The 21,555-nt window shown below is 51.7% G+C and overlaps 1 protein-coding gene across 3 annotated transcripts in view; it reads right to left on the bottom strand.

Moving 5' to 3' along the window:
* Positions 1–904: 904 nt before the first annotated feature.
* The window catches only part of NFATC1 (nuclear factor of activated T cells 1), a 106,943-nt gene continuing 86,292 nt past the window's right edge, over positions 905–21,555 (bottom strand). For all 3 annotated transcript variants that reach the window (XM_034643045.1, XM_034643046.1, XM_011226398.3), the window contains one exon: positions 905–2,647. In XM_034643045.1, the coding sequence (XP_034498936.1) occupies positions 2,604–2,647 (44 nt within the window). In that variant the 3' untranslated portion in view covers positions 905–2,603. The remainder of the gene's footprint in view (positions 2,648–21,555) is intronic.

Here is a 21,555-nt window from a genome sequence, read left to right as displayed (position 1 = left end):
CACCCCTCCGTGCACTCCCGCACTCCCTGAAGCCCCTTGGCCCGGCTGCTCTGCTTCCTGCGGTGACGGGGGGGCGTGCCAACCACACATGCTAGGTGATGAGGATTCCTCTAGTACTTTGCCTCAATCTTAGCAAAAGAAACAGGAAATCTTGCATTTTACAAAGTCCTAAAAGCAAAATATTATTTCTGACAATTCCAGACTGTAATTGCTGGAGAAGTTCTGGGTTTCATATGGTTTTATGAACAACATGGATACCATTTTCCCCCCTCAGCCTGAAGTGGATTTGGGCATGGAAAGGGGCCGAGTCGCTTCAAGGAGCAAGCAGAAGGTGAGGAACAGACGGGGCTCTGGCGAGCACAGCCCCGTGCGGGTTGCCCCTCTGAGCAGAAGTATGTGGCTCAGGAGAAAGCTCCCTGCGCACAGGGCCTGGGTGAGCATTTCTTTCTTTTTTTCTTTTTTTTAAATTTTTATTTACTTGACAGAGAGAGAGACAGCCAGCGAGAGAGGGAACACAGGCAGGGGGAGTGGGAGAGGAAGAAGCAGGCTCATAGCGGAGGAGCCTGATGTGGGGCTCGATCCCATAATGCTGGGATCACGCCCTGAGCCAAAGGCAGACGCTTAACCACTGCCACCCAGGCGCCCCTGGGTGAGCATTTCTGAAGTGCTCCATTGGTTCGGAATGTCTGGGCGCGTGGCCACACGTCCGCCTCTTCTGTGGCCGGCTTCTCCTCGCACGTCTAGGACAGCAAGCCCGCTGGGGGAGAACGTTCCCAGGGGCGCCGGTGCAGCTCTAGGACTCAGCACTTCACGCAGGCAGCAGGAGTATGAGGACCCACAGCAGAAAACCCCTTAGAACTGGGTAGAATGTTCCACACAGGTAATGAATCACTGCAGACTAAGATTGTCCAGCAAAAAAATATTGCTTTATTGGGTCTATTTCCTAACTACAAGGACAGCGGACACTAATACCAAACGGTTCCTTCCCATAGACAGCCTACTGAGAAGAGTCTCATGCGAGTCCTAGGACGCTAAGTGCAGGCTAAGGTCTGGGCGACAGGCGGGGCCGCGGCCTGTGAGGAGCGGGGTGGGGTCGACGCCGTGCCATATGCCGTCACTCTTCACAGCTATGTGCAAATGCTACAAGTACGGCTTTCAGGTTTGTGTTCTTGCTGGGAGTCAAACAAAAATGACACATAATCGTACAGAAGAACATTTTAAAAATAATTCTGCGGGGAGCTTTCTCCACCATAACATAATGTTTAATTATTAGAACTTACATCCTCCACCCGCGGGTGCAATTCAGGCGGGTTCCATGAGGGGGCGTGAATTCCTAAGGCACAATTATCAGGTTAAACATGTTTTAAATAAACCATGCTTTTTGGTTATGTGAAACAACAGGTCACAGCTAGTAACAATGTGTAATAAGCTGTTAATTGCACAGATGCAGGAGAAGCAGGAAAGGTAACACTAACCTATGTGTTAACAGTAGCTAATCGGGAACGAACCACGGGCGTATTAAAACATTTTTGGTAATTGTTTCCTTAGATGAAGCACAGTTGTAAGGCTTCTGTGAAGGAATCATCTTACAGCTGAACAAATATATTACACTCCTTTTGGGGTGTTATTTACAGTTGCTTTCCCATCTGCTGTCTGGTAACATCCGGGCAGCGAGGACGCACCTCTCCGGGCTTTTTGACGAGCTCGGCCAGCGGCGCCACGCAAGACAATGCAGATGTGGCGGACAGGATGTGGGCCCCGTGGTCATCGCTGAAAAGCCAGGTTTTGTCTTAGATGCGTTTTCCAGAGCGGATACGGGTTATTGCTAACGCGGCAGCCCTTGCTGGGCAAAGACCGCACGCCGCCAACGCTGTCCTTCTTCACTTGTGCATAAATACGTGCTGATAACTGTACATACATGCAAATGCAAGCTCTGTCCTGGGGCAGACAGACTTCTTCTTTTGTCCAGCAACATATCGTGCACTACCATCTTACTTGCGCTACGTTCAAAGCCAGATTAAAAACAAAACCCTAGCATGCTACAATCCTACGGTTTCGGTAACACAGGAGAGGGGAGCAGGTGACCCGAGAGAGCACAAAATAAAAGATGCCTAAAATGCACTGAATAAGGCAACAGATTGCACATTGCAGCCCAAGGGGAGCTGAGAAAAAGCAGGAAGCACGTGTTAGGTTTTCCTCACAATGCCTAGCTTGCCGGTATTCTCCTAATTTATACAAAAGAGAAAGCCTCACGATGAAGCATCTTTATAGCTTTTGCTCCTACAAATACTCTCCTGGTAGCAGACCCAATGCTCCATCCGATGGCGCCCTGATGCTGGGGTCTGGTTAATAAGGCACTTCCAGTCCTGAAGTCCGGGGGGCCCAGGGGCCAGCGAGAGGCGCGCTCACTCCCCTGCGGTCCGTCCCCCCTGTCACAGAGATACTTCTCTGCGTGTGCGATGCAAGTCTTCAGTCAGCTGGAGTTCTGACGGGCACCAGGTGTGTGTTCGGTCTACTTAGAAGTCCTTGCGTCGGAGCTTGACCGTCAGCGGCCGAGCCGATACTGCGCGGCTTCCGAGTGAGTTCTGTGTGCCCAGCTATGATCAGATATTGGTGCTGGAGAGATCGTTTCGTATTATTTCATTTACTGCAAGAAAACACAATAGAGAAACCATTAGGAAACACCGCTCTGCCCAGAACTGTTCATAAGAACCAGAAATCCCATCAGCCACACTTTCAGCCCGTGACATTGGGCCTGTGGAAAGGGTGTCTTAGAGGCATGGAACTCCTTCCTGCTTCCCACCACGGGCCTGGGGTGTCCTGAGCCAGCAGCACGCAGCTGCCTGGAACCCGGCTCCACGACTGCAGGGGCTGGCGGTGGTCGAGTCACCGCTCCCGTCCAGAAACAGTTACAAACTGACGCCTCTACTGTGGGCCCCGGGAAAAGCCGCCTGGTGCTGGTCCGGGTGCTGTGAGCACGTCTTCTCCAGGCAGGTGCGTGCAGCTGGGGTCTCCACAGGCAAGACGAGCAGAGGCGCCCCACAGCGGAGGCATGTCCCTGAGGTCCTGGCTCAGAGAGCCCCTTCTCTTTGGTCTCGTCGTTGGACAGGCCACGTCTGAGAGGAGGGCTGACAATGGGGCAGCCGGGGCCTCCCTTTGTTTGGGGCTCTTCCTTCATTTCTTCTTCCTTGTCCGTGTCCACTATCAGCATGTGGCTTTTGGCAGCAAGCGAGGAAATGAGCGAAGCTGGCAAAGGCCATGGTGAGCAGGCTGCACAACATCCCTCTCTCCACCCCGATCGCCCCAGATAGGGGACGCGTCCCCACGGCCCACTTTCCTAACAGAACTGGGAGGTGGGGGACACGTGCTTACGTCACGGAACTGCCCGGGCTTCCCTTTGCCGCCCAGATAAACTCCCTGTGTTTCTGCAAAGGCCCCGGCACATCCCAGAGTGGCTTCCTGCAGCAATTAGCTGGCACACCTGTCATCACCCCCACTCCCTCCCCTACATGCCCTTTCAACACCCCCCCCCGCCATTGTTAAGAATAACAATAATAAAACGTGGTTGGGGGAACCAGGAATTGTGTCATGGTTGCTGATAACGGAGCCCACTGGCACCAGCGTTACAGGCGGGAGCCTGACTGCAGAGCCCCAGGCCCACCCGCCGCCTGGCCAGGGGGCCGCCTGTGGGCGAGGGGGGTGAGTCACTGCATGCGGACACCAGGAGCACACAGCAGGCCGGGGCGGGCGCCAGGCCAGCCTGCCTGCTGAGGACAAATCTGCCTGGGACACGGATGTGATGCACGACCCCCGGACACTCAGCCACACCTTCTCTGAGGATGGCACTGACCTTCATGCAGAAAACACCGGGAGGGGCTGTGGCTCTCTGGGGCCAGCCCAGGGACCCCACCCAGCTAACTGCTAATGAGGCAGTCATGAGGCAGTAATGAGGTCTGAGCAGGTGCTCAGACCAGCTCTCAGAACGACACCTGTCCCTGGAGTGTCCCACGGGCAGCTCATTAGCGGCAGGCAGTTGTTCCGTGATACTCCGGCTGCCCAGCTTAGCCAGACCCACTAGAGATGTGACAAGTGCCAGCCACGGCCCCCAGGAAGGCAGGCAAGGCGGCTCTCCCTCCCGTGCACAGCGCAGGTCACGTGTCTCCGCCTGACCACCCGGCTCTCCCTGTCACTTGACCTGGAGACCGCCCCAGCGTTCCCGAGGCCCCACGCGCCACGCTCTGCTGGGCTCCTGGAGCACAGACAGGAACCTGGGGGCAGGCACGGGGCAGCAGACACAGCCCCACTCTTCTTCCCACTTCACTCGTTTGGCCTCTTTTTCTTTTTTGAGAGGCACGGGTCCAATTTACACTTTGCAGAACTCTGTTACATCAAAGAACATTTTGACAAAGAAAAATAACAAATCTGAGTGTCTCTAGGGTACTGCCTTGGTGAGGAAAGGCTCCCTTCCAGAGTGAGCTGGACATCCTTACAACGGTACAGAGCTGACGCGGCAGGGACAGTGACCACCCCACAAAGCATGTCGCTGTGGCTGGTGTGGCATGTGGCCCCTTAAAGTTGCTTCATGGTGACCCTTCTCATTTCATCCTGAACCTGCGCCAGGCCATGGGCACAGCAGGTCTTCCCAACCCACATTCAGATTAAGCAGGAGGTCTGGAGAGCACACACGGGGGAAAGTGGACTGGCCGCCACAGGCACCCCTGGATCCAGGGCTACAACACTCAGCCATGACACCGAGGAACAAGGCCTTCTGGACAGGGCAGCATGGACAGGATACCACTGAGGGATGGAGCTGGGCCTCTCAGTTACACACACCAACACTGCGTTTCCTTGCTCGTTCCACTAGCAAGGACAGTTGGTCTCAGACCAGAAATCTGAATTAGCAAGAGCAAACACCGGTGGCTGAAAAGTTATCAGGGGTACTAACGTCAGGGAAATGGGGGGGTCTGAGGCAAAATAATGGTGGGAATACGGGGGGAGGTCTGAGCAGTAATAATGATGGGAATATGGGTGGAGGTCTGAGGACTAATGATGGGAAATATGGGGGGAGGTCTGAGGGATTAATGATGGGGAACAGGAGGGAAGTCTGAGGGGTAATAATGATGGGAATACGGGGGGAGGTCTGAGGGGTAATAATGACAGGGAATATGGAGGGAGGTCTGAGGGGTAAAAATGATGGGGAATATGGGGGAACACTGAGGAGTAATAATGATGGGAATATGGGGGGAGGTCTGAGGGGTAATTATTGTGAGAATATGGGGGGAGGTCTGAGGGGTAATAATAATGGGAATATGGGTGGAGGTCTGAGGGCTAATAATGATGGGAAATATGGGGGGAGGTCTGAGGGGTTAATGATGGGGAACAGGAGGGAAGTCTGAGGGATAATAATAATAATGGGAATATGGGGGCAGGTCTGAGGGGTAAAAATTCCAGGGAATATGGAGGGAGGTCTGAGGGGTAATAATGATGGGGAATATGGGGGAAGTCTGAGGAGTAATAATGATGGGGAATATGGGGGAAGTCTGAGGAGTAATAATGATGCGGAATATGGGGGAAGTCTGAGGAGTAATAATGATGGGGAATATGGGGGAAGTCTGAGGGGTAATTATGGCAGGGAATACGGGGGGAGGTCTGAAGAGTAATAATTGTGGGAATATGGGCGGAGGTCTGAGGGGTTAATGATGGAGAACAGGAGTGAAGTCTGAGGGGTAATAATGACAGGGAATATGGGGGCAGGTCTGAGGGGTAAAAATTCCAGGGAATATGGAGGGAGGTCTGAAGGGTAATAAGATGGGGAATATGGGGGAAGTCTGAGGGGTAATAATGATGGGAATAAGGGAAAGTCTGAGGAGTAATAATGATGCGGAATATGGGGGGGGCAGGTCTGAGGGGTAATAATGACAGGGAATATGGGGGCAGGTCTGAGGGGTAAAAATTCCAGGGAATATGGAAGGAGGTCTGAGAGGTAATAATGACGGGGAATATGGGGGAGGTTGAGGGGAATAAAAATGGGAATATGGGGGGAGCTGAGGGGTAAAAATGCCGGGGAACAGGGGGGAAGCTTAAGCAAGGCAGCCAAGAACCTTCTAGTTCCTCAGGGTTATCGAGACCACAGGAAAAATAACACGTGTTTGACAAGATAAAAGGGGAAGAAGCCTCAGAAGTGGGCTTCCCCTTGCTGCCCACCAGGGCACCTGAGCCTGGCAGGGGGAGCCCATGGTGGGTGGGAGTGGGGAAATCACTGAGTACGTCCTGAGCCATCCGGGGCCCTCCTGTGTCCTGGCACCTGACCTGCTCTCTGTGACCCCAGCCTGGCAATCAGGAGGATCTCGGGAGAGTGGGCAGCACTCCTGCTCCCTCACTGGGATCTGCCAGTTTCTGATGGGCCACCAGCCCTGCCTGCCTCCCAACAATGGTCAGCTAGACATGGCAGGTTATTGGACGCCCCTGTGGTCCAGGCCTGGCACCATGAAGTAGGGTCACGATGGGTCAGACATCTTGAGAGCGCACTCAAGAACCAGCACACATGCACAAATGCCCTGTTGGACCTGCCCTAGGTGGCCCAGGGACTGAATGGGGCAGCTGACGGAAGGGGCAGGTGGCCCGTGTGACCTGCACAGGAGACACACACAACTGTGCACACAACCGTGCACACAACCGAGGACAGGGCAGCCACAGAGCAACACTATCTGGGCAGGCACAGTCTGCACCGCAGCCCTGCAGGGAGAGCCATGAAGGTTCCCATCCCCAGACAGATGGCGCAGCAGGGCACGCGCACCGGGGTCCTGCCGCCCCTGGCCTCGCCCTGGCACGGCCTCCCACGTCCCTTCCATGAGGTCACGGTTCCGGGTCCCTGTGAGTGCACAGCCGCCCCCGGGGGCTCTGTGCTGGTTATTTTGGGGGTGGCTTTCTCTGTGACGGTTTCCCACAGTGTCTTCTCTCTACTGATACTTTCCATCTTCTTATTCAGCTTTTCCACCGACACACAGGGTTTTTTCTTTGTCGAAGTATTTTGAACTGCAGGTAACATGTGACCCTTGGAGCTTGTCAGAGACCTGAAAGAGGAACCTTCGCTTTGCTTAGTGTCAGAGGTCCCTGCAACAGGATGTGGTGAGCTGTTATACCACAATTTAATTTAATGAGAAAGGTTTTTCCCCTTATATTTAAGTTTTCTCTAAAATGCTCCCAAGGTGGAAACTGTTTTTTTCCTAAAACTCTCGTGGCAATTTGAATTTGTGTTTTAATCTGGGATCTATACGCAGGACACACACAGACATGTACCCACACCACCTCCTTGCACATCACTGGGATTGACTGAAAAGAAAATTAATATTTTTTAACATTTAAAAACTAAAATGTACAAATTACAGGCACAGCTCTCACCCGCACTTACAGCATCCATCCATATTCACTGCATTGTTCTGACCACGACACAAAGATCTCACGGCTATTTATAAAGAAGGTGTGCAAATTAACTAATCTGACCAAGTGTCCGTTTTAAAGCAAAATTTCTGTTTTTTCACATAATGAGTTTCTTTTTCATCACCATTTTGAAAAAAATTGAGCTTAAAAACCTTGTGTCGTAGCGAAATGCCCTCACTTCATCCTTGAGCTCTCCTGAGACCGTGTGACCCAAGGGGTTGGGGAGGGTTCGAATCTCATTTTTACACATTTTGCTTTTAACCAAAGTTTCCCCACATTTCTGAACTTCTGGTTTCCGAAAGCAGCTGAGGCTCTCAAATCAAAATTTCAGGAATGAGCTGCACTGCTTGCTGGCCCAGCATGTTTGCGGCCCCCGTGGCTTCTAAGCAGGGAGGGAAAGCAGACTTCACGGTCAGAGGTTTTGTGAATGGGGGATCCGCGGGAGGGTTGGCAAGTGGAAACAGGGGCTCTCAGGCCCTCAGGTGAGGAGTGGAGGCCACCTGAGTGTGCTCTGCCCACCTGTGCCCGCCAGTCCCCCTCCTCCCACCCCAACCCTGCACTCTGTCCCTCTGTGTCCAGCCCTGGTCTGGACTGCAGGGCTGGTCAGCACACAGAACCTGGTGTCTGGGGTGGAGAGAGGCTGAAGGCAGAGCCTGCACTTCCCTTTCCTGGGGCACGCTTGTCTTCAGAGCCTGCACCGGCCCGCGCAGCACCAGCACCGTGCACACAGACACAGTATTCTCTTCTCTTGGAGCTAAAAACAACTAGTTTTCAGTCGTTCCTCCCGGACTAGCTGTTGCATGCCTTAAAAATCTTTTTTTTTTCAGAAGGAGGAGAAGAGGCAAGTGACCAGAGGACCCACATGGGGTCTGAACGGCCACCTGCTTTCCAGGGCAAGCTCCTCTCGCCCTACAACAAACAGCAGCACGCACTGGCCGCCCCTACCAATATGGCGCAGATATCAAAGCCAGAAGAGATATGATGACACGCTAGGTCAGAAACCTCCTTCTGTGGGCTCCAGGAAACAAACTGAGGGTCTGGGGGGGGGATGGGCTAGCCCTGTGAAGTGTATTAAGGAGGACACGTAGTGCACGGAGCACTGGGTGTTATATGCAAACAGTGAATCATGGAACACTGCCTCAAAAACTAAGGATGTACTGTATGGTGACTAACAGATCATAATAAAAAATAATAAAAATTAAAAAAAAAATAAAAAAGAAACCTCCTTCAAAAGTCCCAGCGGCACAGCCTGGCAATCCCAAGGGCTGCACGCACATGAAAGTGGAGGCTTTGAGACTGCGCCCCGTGCTTGCGACACGCACACTCCGCTGGCTCTGAGTCTGCGTTTCAGAGCCGACACCCAAGGGCACCAGGCCCGCGCGCCGGACCTCTCAGCCTCGGAGGCAGCCTGCTCATGGCCATTGTGACGATGAGAGAGCCGGGACGATGAGGGAGCCACGACTCTGATCGGCTCCCAGACGTCGTCATGCGGCGTCCTCCTTCCGACTCCAAGGAAAGAAGTAACAGTGTGTGCGTCCACATGGGACTGTGCATGACGGGACGGGAGTGCCGTGACCGCAGTATCCCTGGGACTAGAAAGGAAGCCTGAGACGAAGTGTGTCCCGGAGACCCTAAGAACCATAGGACGTTGTGTGGTCAGAGTGCAAACACAGACTCAGGGAGGAAAAGCAGTCCCTAGAAAGAGAAAGAAACGACAAAGAGAAGATCCGGATGGTGCTTGTTTTTAAAGATAGCCCGACCTCCTATTCTCCGGGGGATGCCTGGGCCGTGAGCAAACCCATGTCAGAGCCAATAATCCTGATGATCCCGTGACTTTCTAACTTTCTCAGACCTAAATTCTTCTCGCGTTCATACCATATCATTTAAATGATCGATCAGATTTGTGAACAATGGAGGCCTGTGACCTCCCTCTAGAAAACATGATATGAGCTCTGCGCACCCTGGACACGCACCGTCAGGGAGGGTGAGGCTGGAGGGCTCGCGGATGGAGACCTGCTCTCATCCCACCTCCCCACCTGGCTGCAGCCTGAGGGTCTCATCCGTGAAAATGGGGGCTTGGTTGAGGTCCCTTTCAGCTCTCCGAGTCGGGGACCCTTCAGTCATTTCAAAAGGAGAAACACATCGTCCTGGGTAGAGTTCCGGGTGCCGAGCGTTATAAGCGGCAGGAACCTCACAGCGTCCTCTCCAACCCCCTGGGAGGTGGATACCGTTACTACTCTTCATCTGAAGACAGGCCCAGAGAAGGCGGGAGATATGCCAGTCCTCACAGTGGGTGAGCAGCAAAGTCAGGAACGGGACCGGCCGTGGCTCAGGGGAGCATGTGCGGCTTCAGGGGCTCCACGGCGTCAGCAGCAGGCCGGAGTGGCGGCCTCCCAGGGGCAGGCTGCTCCAGGCCGGCTTCCTGCCTGGCAGAACGACGTGCCCGACGTGGTCCAGCAGATGCCGGGCCAGCCTGCTTCTATTACCGATGTGGGTGCGGGACTCACTGGCTGAACTTACGGTCTCCTGACCAAGGGGGGGAGAATGGACTTCCGGTCATGTCCGTGGAGGCTGGAGCTCAGCCATGCGGCACACGTGCTCAGACTCACAGTGGAGCCGAAGGGTGGGCGTTACTTCTGTATGTTTCGTTTCAGTATTTCCCGCAGAGCGTGTGTTCTCTCTAGAACCAGAAGAGACACCTGTGTAGGTCTGTGGCAGGTTCTCGTCTCCATCACAGAGTGCCAACGGGGCTGCTGGCCTCCCACCCGCAGCACAGCAACGGGAGGGGGTGCTAGCTCCACGTGCCTGGGGCCACGTGGGGGTCTCCATCCCTGCTCAAATCATGGGGCCCACGTGCCGGGCTTTGGGGAGGGAAGGCATAGGAGAGGCAGGTGCTGGAAGCTTCTAGGTGGTTGTGCACACAGACATCAATCCTACTTTCTTAGGAGCCGGGTTTGGGCCCGGGCGTAAGTTGGGCCTGGGCCTAGTTGCAGCATTACACCAGCCATACTGTGTAATCTTCGCTTAAAAAAAAAGTTTAATTAGGATGGATAAGGACCATACTTTGCTAATAACATTTTTATGTCAATTTTCTAAAAAACAAAGTGATTGCTGTAGGTACGTGTCAGCTCGATTACATAAAACCCATTTTTAAAACATCTGCCTCCTTTTCAAGAGGGTAGTTCTAATAAGGAGACAACTGTCCTGTGAATTTTTAAAAATTAACAATATTCACCTCCTGCTACTTGGTGAACTAGCCAGCCGAGCAGGGGTACTGTTACTTTCTCATCTCTGTTTTTTGTTTGCTTGTTTGTGGGTCTTTTTTTTAAACTTAAACTCAATGAGCCGACATATAGCACATCACTCGTTTCTGACGTAGCGTTTGGTGACTCACCAGTTGCACATAACACCCAGTGTTCATCATAACAGGTTACGACGCTGCTTTTGCACGAAGAGAACCACTTTTCAAAAGCCATCGCTGTCCTTTAAACAAAAGCAATGTAGGAAACAAAGAGGCCTGAACGATCCACACGGGATTCAGTTCCCAGGGTGGGTTCCTGCGGCCACATCCGTGCTGCATCTTGCCCTTGGGCTCGTTCAAAGCTCACGGCCAAATGATACCATGTGTAAAGAAATATAGAAAAGCAGTTGTTACGTGCTTACTCCGTCTTCCTGTGAGGGACAGAAAAATGCATATTCCTCACACAGAACAAGCCATCAGAAACATTTCTATTTTTAAGGGAAAGCCAAAATAGCTTCGTGAAGAGCAAAACAAAACAGGAAGGCCGTTCTTTCCCATTCCTATAACTAAAAGATAATTTTAAAAAGTATTTGCGAACTTTCCCAGAAAGTACATCTTTAGCTAAAGTTAGTATTGTAACCCGAGAGCATAATCATTTAGGCAGACGGTAGTACAGCCAGAAATATGCCTGGCCAGGTCGTGTCTGCCACGCCAACCGTTTACAACGTGCAGGGATCCCGGGACAGGGAGGTGTGCAGATTCTCACGCCTGGGACACTGCGCACAGGGGCGTGAGTGGTGGGCTTCCCGTGGCGCGTGGTTCCAGCCGACTGCCGGGTGCACGGTGTTGTCACGCTCCAGTGCGAACTTCCTTGGCTACCTAAAGTATTACTGCAGAGGGGAGACATGTGCGAAAACACCACAATGTGGAAACTAGGAAGCGGAGAAAACATGCTTTTGTGCCCCTCAAGCAGCGACACTCAGGCTGTGGCACCGAGGGAAACTGAGGCTGTCTCCCAGGTGGGTTTTTACTTTCTTAGAAGAGGCAAGTGTCTTACAAAGTCTGCTGTCCTGCTGGCAGGGATGGCAGGCTAGGTGTCCATGCGGCCCCGCGTGGCCCCAGGCGACAGCGGGTGCCGCTCTGCGGGACTGTCACAACCACGGTAACTCTGAAGACACAGAGTTGCAACATCACTGAAGCCCTGCTTTACTTTTCGGACTTTTTTCAAAGATGCTTCGTGAGGTGGTGGAAAATGAGGCCGTCTCTCAAGTTCCATTAAAAAGTAAGTTCCGCGTTACCTCGGGTGTCCTGGACCCATTTCAGCTTTCACTTATTTTTATCTTTTTAATCATAATAAGCCACTGCCACGGGGCCTGCTATTTTTGGAAGGAGGGAACAGGACGGTGCAGTCTGAATGACAACAAGTCACGGTTTTAATAAAACATGACCCTCCCAACTGCGTGTGGGGTTGGCACTAACGGCACTATTGTCACACGGGACTGTCAGCCATTAAAACAGAATAATTTTCCTGCCTTCAGTGCCTGCTTCCTTATTTAGCCTGAATACTCCAAATAATGCTAACGCCCGTGTGGAAACTCCAGCCTCCACGGGGACCGGCTGGCCACGTGACGGGAGCTCCGCGGGCTGCCCTGCACCTCCCTCCACCACGGCCGGGTGTGGGCTCCCACATCACCTGGCTCATTTTTTTTATCTACACCAAACTCATTCCACAGTTGCTCACGGGGAGTGCTAAACCACCAGCAAGGATTTTTCTAGGGGTTTCTTTGTGCTGCTAGAAAACACAGTCCCCCAAATTATGAAATTTCTATTCACGCAGAATGAACAGAATTGGAAAAAAAAAAAAGATGAAAAAGCTCCCCTTAGTTAAAAAGTAACAGTGTTAAGTGGACAGAGGAACGGGGTGAGTGGCCATGCAGGCGTGGCCAGCCTGCTGCCTCCTGTCACCCTGTCCGGGGACACACGTCGGGACCTCAAGGTAAGAGGCGCTAACATGCAGCCCATCCCCATTTGCAGGCAGCGGAGGACACAGCCACGCTCCTGGGCTGGCCACGTGACGATCCGTCAGCTCCACCCGCCCGTCCGCCGGACACAGGCCAAGCACCCGCGACCCACCTGGCAGCGGCCGGTTTGCCCGGAAGAAGCTGCTTGTTATGGAGGCAAAGGAAAGGCTCAGGCCCTCTGTTGCTGGCTTCAGGGGAAGTGAAACCACACCTTCTTATCGGTACATGCGAGTCAAGTAAATCCTCACCTTACCAGAGAACCATTAATCACCTGTTAGGCGTGACTGTCACACTGTGATCATGTAGGAAATTGGCCCATTAAAAAGGCGTGTATGCCTGAGGGACAGTGGGACACGGACACGAGGTCCAGGACCTGGTTCCTCACGACCTCAGCCACAACCAGGGTGGCTGAAGGAACAGTGCCCCGCCTCGCCTGCCCCGACTGTGGACCTTGGTGAGGGCACGTGGCAGCCCTCTGTACTCTTTACTACACCCTTGTGGATGTCTGAGATTTCCATCATTAAAAACTGACACTGCCTTCAGAGAGAAGCCGGAGCCCAGGAGAAGCTGGTGACTGCTGGTCAGCTTCGGCATCTGGCCTGGATTCGGGCAGCTGCTGGGGGGCCGAGCCCATCCCATGGCAAGGAGAGGACACAAGGGTCTGCTCCGTGTGTCACCTCCCTCCTGCCCACTCCCAGCTGTGCACCTGTGCCCGGAGCCCGGCTGGGATGCTGCCGCCAGGGTGCCCACATCCCGCTCCTGGCTCTGCCGGCCACTTCAGGGAAGGCCCCCTGGCACCTCTTCTGTCCACACAGGCACCTGGTGAGCCACTAATCTTTACCACGGGTCTCTGCTCTCCGGCCCCAGTAGACGGAGCCCACGCTGAGGGCAGAAACCGCACGCACGAGTACTAAGAAGACGGACCGACAGCAGAAGCTGCGTCTTTATTCTGTAAAGATCCAAAAAGAAAAATCTCTGGGGGCAAGTGACTCCCAGAGACTCCCAGTTTGGAAAACAAAGCAGAAGGGGAGCAGAGTCACAAAAACAGAGGCCAGTGAGACAGGTCCCGTGGTCTCTGGGACATATTGACCCTGGCATGGAAAAGCACCCCAGATTGAATTTTTGTATTGATTATCCAATTATTAATCTTTATAGAAGCTATTCCAACACGGCACATAATGAGTAATTCATCACAGTATATTAGGTGCCATGGAAGCTGCATTCCGTATAAAGGGCCATTAAGTTTCTTGTAATTGCCCATTACTGGAGCTTTTGTTAGTTCTGAATCAAATCAGCAGGACCGGCATGTATGCGCTGTAATTGACTTTATGTTATAACCGCACGCCCCTGGTGATTACCAGAATGAGCGGTCTGGCTGGATTACCACGGTCCCAAAGACCACTTCTCAGCCTGAGGTGGAGCGGCCATTTCCAATGGTCCTTGAAGGGACAGGTCCCAGTGATCCCCTGGACACGGGAGAGGGGCACCATGCTGGGGCCAGGGATGCGTCCATTCTCAGGGCTGCCGTCTGGGGCAGACTGTCAGCCAAGGGCCCCCACACCTCACAGACAGACCCCAAGCCTGCACACGTGTCCTGTCCTTCGGAGGCTTCCCACCGAATTAGGCTGCGTTTCCCATTAGGAGCAGAGACGCTACCAGAGACACAGGACAGATTGCCGGTAAAACTCAGCTCCTGTCCTACTCCTCTGAAAAGTCCTTCCCGAAACACCGTCCAGGCCCGCAGACTCCCAGCGCATGCGCTGTGATTCACTCGGCAATGGCTTTGTCATCTTGAACTTTAAACTCTGAATGTTGTTAGCTGCTTAACCTGTTCTGCCCGTTCCCCTCTAATTTTTCGAGGGGCCAGAGAACGGATGTGTGCCTGTGTCTTGACAGCCCTGTGATACCAGGACACAGTAAGGAACTTGCAAATATTGGTTGTTCTGGGGTGCCTGGGTGGCTCAGTCGTTAAGCGTCTACCTTTGGCTCAGGGCGTGATCCCGGTGTTCTGGGATCGAGCCCCACATCAGGCTCCTCCACTGGGAGCCTGCTTCTTCCTCTCCCACTGCCCCTGCTCATGTTCCCTCTCTCACTGCCTGTCTCTCTGCCAAATAAATAAAATCTTAAAAAATATATATATTGGTTGTTCCGTTCTCTTTTGAAAGTCAAGTTAATCCTCTGCATGAGTTTCAAATAGACCGATCAAGAGGCAAGGAACAGCCGAACCTGCAGGCTTCTTGGCATGTACCGCTCAGGCTGCGGAGAAATCAGCCGTACCAATGGGACAGCCTTGTGTCTGTGGGATTTCTTCCTTTCCGTGGGGGCTATGAGCATTCATTTGGAAAATCTCGCACTAATTCTTGCTCTGTTCAACTAAATTTGAAGAAACCTTAAAATATGTCCTCAAAAGGGGTGCTGGGATGACTCCGTCGGTTGAGGGTCTGACCTTGGTTTTGGCTCAGGAGGTGACCTCAGGGTCATAAGATGGAGCCCCACGTCATGCTCCGCCCTCAGCAGGGAGTCTGCTTGAGATTCTCTCTCTCCCTCCACCCCCCGCAAACGCATATGTGTGCACACACGCTCTCTCTCTAAAATAAGTACAGAAATAAGAATTAAGAAAAAATAAGAAATAAAATGCTGACTTCCCAGGGAAGCAGTGTCCGAGCTTTGCTGAGCTCTTTCTTGCACTGGGATGAGGATATCTGTGGCCATTCCCCAACATAGAGCGCTACAGACAACCCCCGACGACAGGAACGGGTGTCCCCGAGCACAGTCCAGGGCTGGGGGCTCAAGGCCACCCCAGCACTGCAGCGCCAGCCTGCACGCCTTCTCCACAAGCTGCCGGAGGCCTGGAGACACTTCGGTGCACACAGCACAATTAGACATTTCATCAAAATGCTGAGCTCAGGAAACGCTGGTCAAGTGGACATCACTGATAGAACAGGGACCAAAGATGCTTTAAGAACCCCCAAGCGCCCAGGGTCACCATCCGCAGGGATGAGCAGATATTTCCAAACCCACAGCCCTGCTCCACGCAGCCTGGGACACAGAAGGGCCTGGGAAGAAACCACTCAGAAGGTCGTACGTTTTTAAGCTCTCCTCACCTTCCCGTCATTTAATGGACGTGTTGGATGCCGCTGGCCTGGCAAGGCTCCCACCCCAGGGCGCAGCTCCTCCCAGGGCAGAGGGGCCTCCTCCCAGCAGCAGGAGCCGCAGCAGGGCCCAGCCCCCCAGGGCTCGGCCACCCTCACCACCGCGGTGGCTCCCCACACCAGGCTGGGACGACCAAGCAAGACAGCAGCTTACGGTGGGCGACGGACACCAGCACATCCGTGGCCCAGAGCTCCCCGACCCCGCTGCCCACCTGGCCTCGACAACAGAGAAACAGGAAGCAGAACAGAGGAGGAAGCAGCAGGCCAGGGAAGGGCCGATTCTGGTAAAAGGCTCGCTTGAAAGCCCAGGTCAAAACTCACCCCCAGGGAGCCCGCCACGCCTCCGGAGAAACGCTTGTCAAAGTAATCAATCACCTAGTTTCCATCTGCACGTTTCCCTGCCACACTGCATGCTGTGCTATCAGGACAGGAAGCTGCACGCACGGTGGAAAGCTGGCACTTCGTCCCGTGGAAACCACCGTTTCCATCTCCGCGAGTGACAGAACATCAACACCGCGGTTAACGGGTGATGAGAGATAAGGACCAGGGGAGTGGAGGGTGGGTGCGGATGCGCTGCGTACTTTCCAGCGTTTGGACAAAGTTCGGAAGGACAGTCCGACGTGCGTTTTCCATTCTCTGCATCCAGAGAAACACCCAATGAACAGACAGACCTTGACACACATTTTTTGAGCTCTTTTCTGAAATTACAGCATGTAAAAAAATGCAGGCACTCCCCCAGCCCCACCACGGACGCTCTGCCTTGTGGTTGCTTTTTCAAGTGTGGCCGCAGACACTCCCAGGGCAGCCAGAGCAAACACACAGTGACGGACAGGAGGCCGCGGCCCACGCTGCCGCCTCCCTCCCCCGCGCCTTCCCTCTGTCCGCCACCCTTTTTCTGTCCAGCCAACTGCCAAGAGGAAATAACTTTGCTGTGCTGGGAGTCTGGGAATCCCAGAAAACAATCTTAAATCCACAAAAATAATTGAAGTTCGCTTCTACTGTGCTGCTCAGCCCCATTCTGATTTTTATTACAATGTCAACAAGAGTTTAATTTGTTTTAAAGTTTAGGTTCTTAAATCTGAGTGATATACGGTAGTTTACAGCTTGCTGGCAACAGCTACTGTGGAAAAAAAAGGAAAGTGCATATAAAGGCGATTCTAAGTCTGACATTGTGAAGGCAGGGCGCGATGCCAAAGGCAGCAACCAGCAAGGCTTTCCCCACCGGAGACGGCAGCCATGCTGCGGACCAGGGGCACACTCCCCATCACCAGCCTGGTCCACGGATGGCAAGTAAGAGGAGATGTCCTAAAATGCAATTCCTTGAGTGAAACATTCTCAGATGTCAGCCAGGTCACAAATGGCTCCACCGTCTTATCTGGGGTCCCTTCTGGAAACCAATTCCAGCAAAAAGCCCTAAGCAGGGCCACTGGGGAAGAAAGGCTCTGCCCCACCCCAGAGGTCGTGGCTTTCGGCTGCCCAGAGGGTGCTGGTACAGACAGCTCAGAACCGCCCCCACCTCAACCCCATTCTGACGCGGACTGTTGGCTGAGACGCGCCCCTGGGTTTCCAGCCTCACTGTCTTGTTGCTGGGCCAGAGCTCTCAGCCCCATTAGAACTGTCCGCAGACGCACACAGGACTGCACGCCTGCATACTAGCCCGTTTGATAGGCACAAAGGACAGAGGGGCTGACAACGCCATCCCCCAAGACTGAAGGGTACTGCCCACGTGTGGGTCCCACCTTGGCTGTGGACACCGCTGCCTGCTGTGTGTGACCAGACAAGGCCCCAGGTGCCGGCAGAGCTCCCCCACATCTGCAGCACTGTTCCCCTTCCCTCATGCCACGGGCTCCAGCCAGAGCCAGACCCCGGGCAAATCACAGGCGTTTCTGGATGCCGCTGAGGCCATGAGCTGCCCCTGTCCTCCAGGCCCACTTCCTGCCCTATCTAAAATAACAGCAGCTGTGGGGGCCTGATAGGGTCGAGTCCTGGGGAAGCCTGCACCCTTGGGTGGGAGGGAGGACGGCCAGGGGTCTGATAAGGCCGCCCCGAGGCCCCCAGGCCCGATGACTGCATCCTGCACTGTCTGTCCACTTCAGAACAAAAGAAAACCAGCCGCTGGCTCTGGGAGCGATAGCGTGCGCTCTGGGAGGGGAGTGGTCTGGCTGACTTGGCCTATTGTGCAGAGTATCAGGCTCTGATTAGCTGGGGTCCCCTGGGCCCGATAAGGGCGGATGTTTCAGAAGGGAATAGACTTTCTTTGTTCTTTACTGTGTGTAACTGTCCACATTATAATCTGGAAGGAAGGAAGAACCCTGCTTCAAAATTCAAGCTGAAAAAGGTAGAGGGACTCAAAGCTCCATGCGTCCCAACGACATGAAAAGTGATAGAGAACTGCATCGCCGATGGCCGGAAAACGTGGACCCCACCACGTGGCAACAGGTGGAGAAGCTCCCGTTACACTGTCCGTGTCTCATAGATCGTCCTTAATTTAGTGAAACTGGAGATAATGCAGAAGTACACATATTCTCACTCCCTAAGAGAAATTCTACCGTCAGGGTTGTGTTCGTGCCACAGAAAAACCGAATTGGAATTCCCTCCTCACGCTACTAAAAAAGGAGTCCGAGGACCGTACAGCTTCCACAGAGGAAAGCCCTGCCCGACACACACAGGCCTCGAGCTTGAACAGCACGGCCCCGCCTCCAGCACCAAGTGTTTTAACAAACGTGCTTGACTGCGGACACTTTCGAAGGGAAGCTCCTGCAGCCGCACCCATATGCAGGCCCCAGCCCACCCCGGGAAACGTGCCCGCGCCAGGGCGCTACTGCCTGCCCAGGTCTGGCTTTTCCGGGTAACTTCACGCAGACGGAGCCCCGGAGGATGAGGTGGCTGTGTCTGGCAGCTTTGACTTCGCCTCATTCTTCAAGGTCCATCCATGGTGCAGCACGTCAGCACCTCATTCCTCCTTCCGGCTGAGCAATATTCCATCGTGCGGTCGTGACGCGCCCCTCCCAGCTGTCCTCCAGGGGCCGGACACTCAGGTTGTTTCAAATGTTCGGACGTTATAAATAACGCTGCTGAGAACGTTCGTGTGCAGACCTTTGTGTGGACGTACGTGTTGACTTCTCGTGGGCAGATACCTCAGAGTGGAACGGATGGGTCATATGAAGCCGCGGGCCTCCGAAGACACCGCCCGCGTGCCCGTGGCACCCAACGTCTCCCCTGGTAACGGGTGGGGGCTCCAGTTTCTCCCCGTCCTCTCTCAGGAGTGCTACCGTGCCTCTTACTGGCTGTGGTCACTCAGAGGGTCGGAGCTGAGCTCTGCGTCGGTGTCACACTTGCATTCCCTGATGACAGAGGGCGTGGGGCATACTTCATGTGTTTGTTAACCATTCATATGTCTTCTTCAGAGAAATGTTTGCTTACATTTTAAAGCCCAGTTTTGACTAGGCTGTCTTATTATTGTCAAAAGTTTCTGTATATTCTGGATATAAGCCCTTTATCAGATACATGTTTTGCAAAAACATTCTTTAAGTTGGCTACTTGTCTTCTCATTTTCTTAATGGTTCTTTTGAAGCAGAAAAAGTGTGAATTTTGATGGGGTCTCATTTATCAATTTTTTAATATTGGACTATGTTTTTGGTATTGTATCTACAAAATCTTTGCCTAATCTAAGGCCTTGAAAATTTTTCTCATATGCTATCTACTAAATTTTTTTATTGTTTTAGCTTATGCATTTTTTTAAAAGATTTTATTTATTTATTCGACAGAGATAGAGACAGCCAGCAAGAGAGGGAACACAAGCAGGGGGAGTGGGAGAGGAAGAAGCAGGCTCATAGCAGAAGAGCCTGATGTGGGGCTCGATCCCATAACGCCGGGATCACGCCCTGAGCCGAAGGCAGACGCTTAACCGCTGTGCCACCTAGGAGCCCCTGTTTTACCTTATACATTTAATTCCATGATCAATTTTGAGATTTCTGTGTATGAGGTGAGGTTAAAGGTGCAAGTTCATTCTTTTGCTGGTGGACATCCAATTGTTATGTCACCATTTGTTAAAAGGCTATTCTTTGTCCCAGTTAAATGGCTTGGCATTTTTATTAGAAATCAATCTATCATAAATATAAGGATTTCTGAACTCCGAATTCTGTCCACTGATCTATATGTCTTATGCCAATACCACACTGTCTTGATTATTGTAGCTTTGTAGTAAATTCTCAATCAGGAACTGTGTCTTCCCACTTTGTTCTTTGTTTTCAAAATTGGTTTGGCTACTCTGGTTCTTTGAAATTCCATATGAATTTTAGGATCATGTTCCTAAAAAAAACCCAAAAAAACCCCAAAAACCCTTCTAGAATTTTGATATGGATTGCACTGATTCTATAGATTAATTCCATTAATTTCACTGTGAACAGAATTAACCCTTTAAAATTAAGACTTGTTTTATGACCTACTAGGAAAATGTTTCACATGCACCCCATTCTGTGGAGTGTTTTATAGATGTCTTCCAGGTTCAGCTGGTTGATAGTACTGTTCAATTGCTTTGTATCCTTGTTGACTTTTTCTCTAGTTGTTCTATCCATTACTGACAGTATGTCGTGAGGTGGCCAGCTATTATTATTTTTTTTTTTTAAATTTTATTTTATTATATTGTGTTAATCACCATACAGTACATCCCCAGATTCCGATGTAAAGTTTGATGCTTCATTAGTTGCGTATAACACCCAGTGCACCATGCAATACGTGCCCTCCTTACTACCCATCACCAGTCTATCCCATTCCCCCACCCCCTCCCCTCTGAAGTCTTCAGTTTGTTTCTCATAGTCCATAGTCTCTCATGTTTCATTCCCCCTTCTGATTACCCCCCTTTTCTTTATCCCTTTCTTCCCCTACCGATCCTCCTAGTTCTTATGTTCCATAGATGAGAGAAATCATATGATAATTGTCTTTCTCTGCTTGACTTATTTCACTTAGCATTATCTCCTCCAGTGCCGTCCATGTTGCAGCAAATGTTGAGAATTCGTTCTTTCTGATAGCTGAGTAATATTCCATTGTATATACGGACCACAGCTTCTTAATCCAGTCATCTGTTGAAGCTATTATTTTTTAATTGTCTTTCAAGTTTATCCCTTCAAATCTGGAAATTTTTGTTTCATGTATTATGTGGTTCTGTTTTTTAGGTGCAAAAATATTTATAGTTGTTATGTCTTCCTGCTCAATTTACATTCTACTCATTATAAATTGTCCCTTTTTGTCTCCAGCAACATTTTCTTTGGTCTTGAACTGACTTTGTCTAATATTAGTATAGATACTCCAAATCTTTTTTGGTCACCATTTACCTGGTGTATCTTTTCTATCCTTTTACTTTCAACCGATTTGTGCCTTTAAATATAAAGTAAGTCTTCTGTACACAGCATATAGTTGGACCCTAGTCCGTTTGCTTCCCTAATCCAGTCTGATAACCTTCACCTTTTTATTGGACTGTTTGGTTCATTTACATTTAATGTGATTTTGTTGTAGGATTTACATTTGCCATTTTGCTGTTTGTTTTCTGTGTCTTCTGGGGTTTTGTTTGTTGTTTTTGTTGTTTCTATGATCTTTCATTACTGCCTTCTTTTGTGTTAAATATGTGTTTTATAACGTATCAGTTAAATGTGTTTTCTGTTGTTGTTTTTGTTTTACTCTGTATATTTTTAAGTTAGTTTCT

The sequence above is a fragment of the Ailuropoda melanoleuca genome, chromosome 14 (genome assembly GCF_002007445.2).
Source record: "Ailuropoda melanoleuca isolate Jingjing chromosome 14, ASM200744v2, whole genome shotgun sequence".
In the NCBI taxonomy this organism is placed as follows: domain Eukaryota; kingdom Metazoa; phylum Chordata; class Mammalia; order Carnivora; family Ursidae; genus Ailuropoda; species Ailuropoda melanoleuca.
This window is presented reverse-complemented; position numbering and strand designations above follow the sequence as displayed.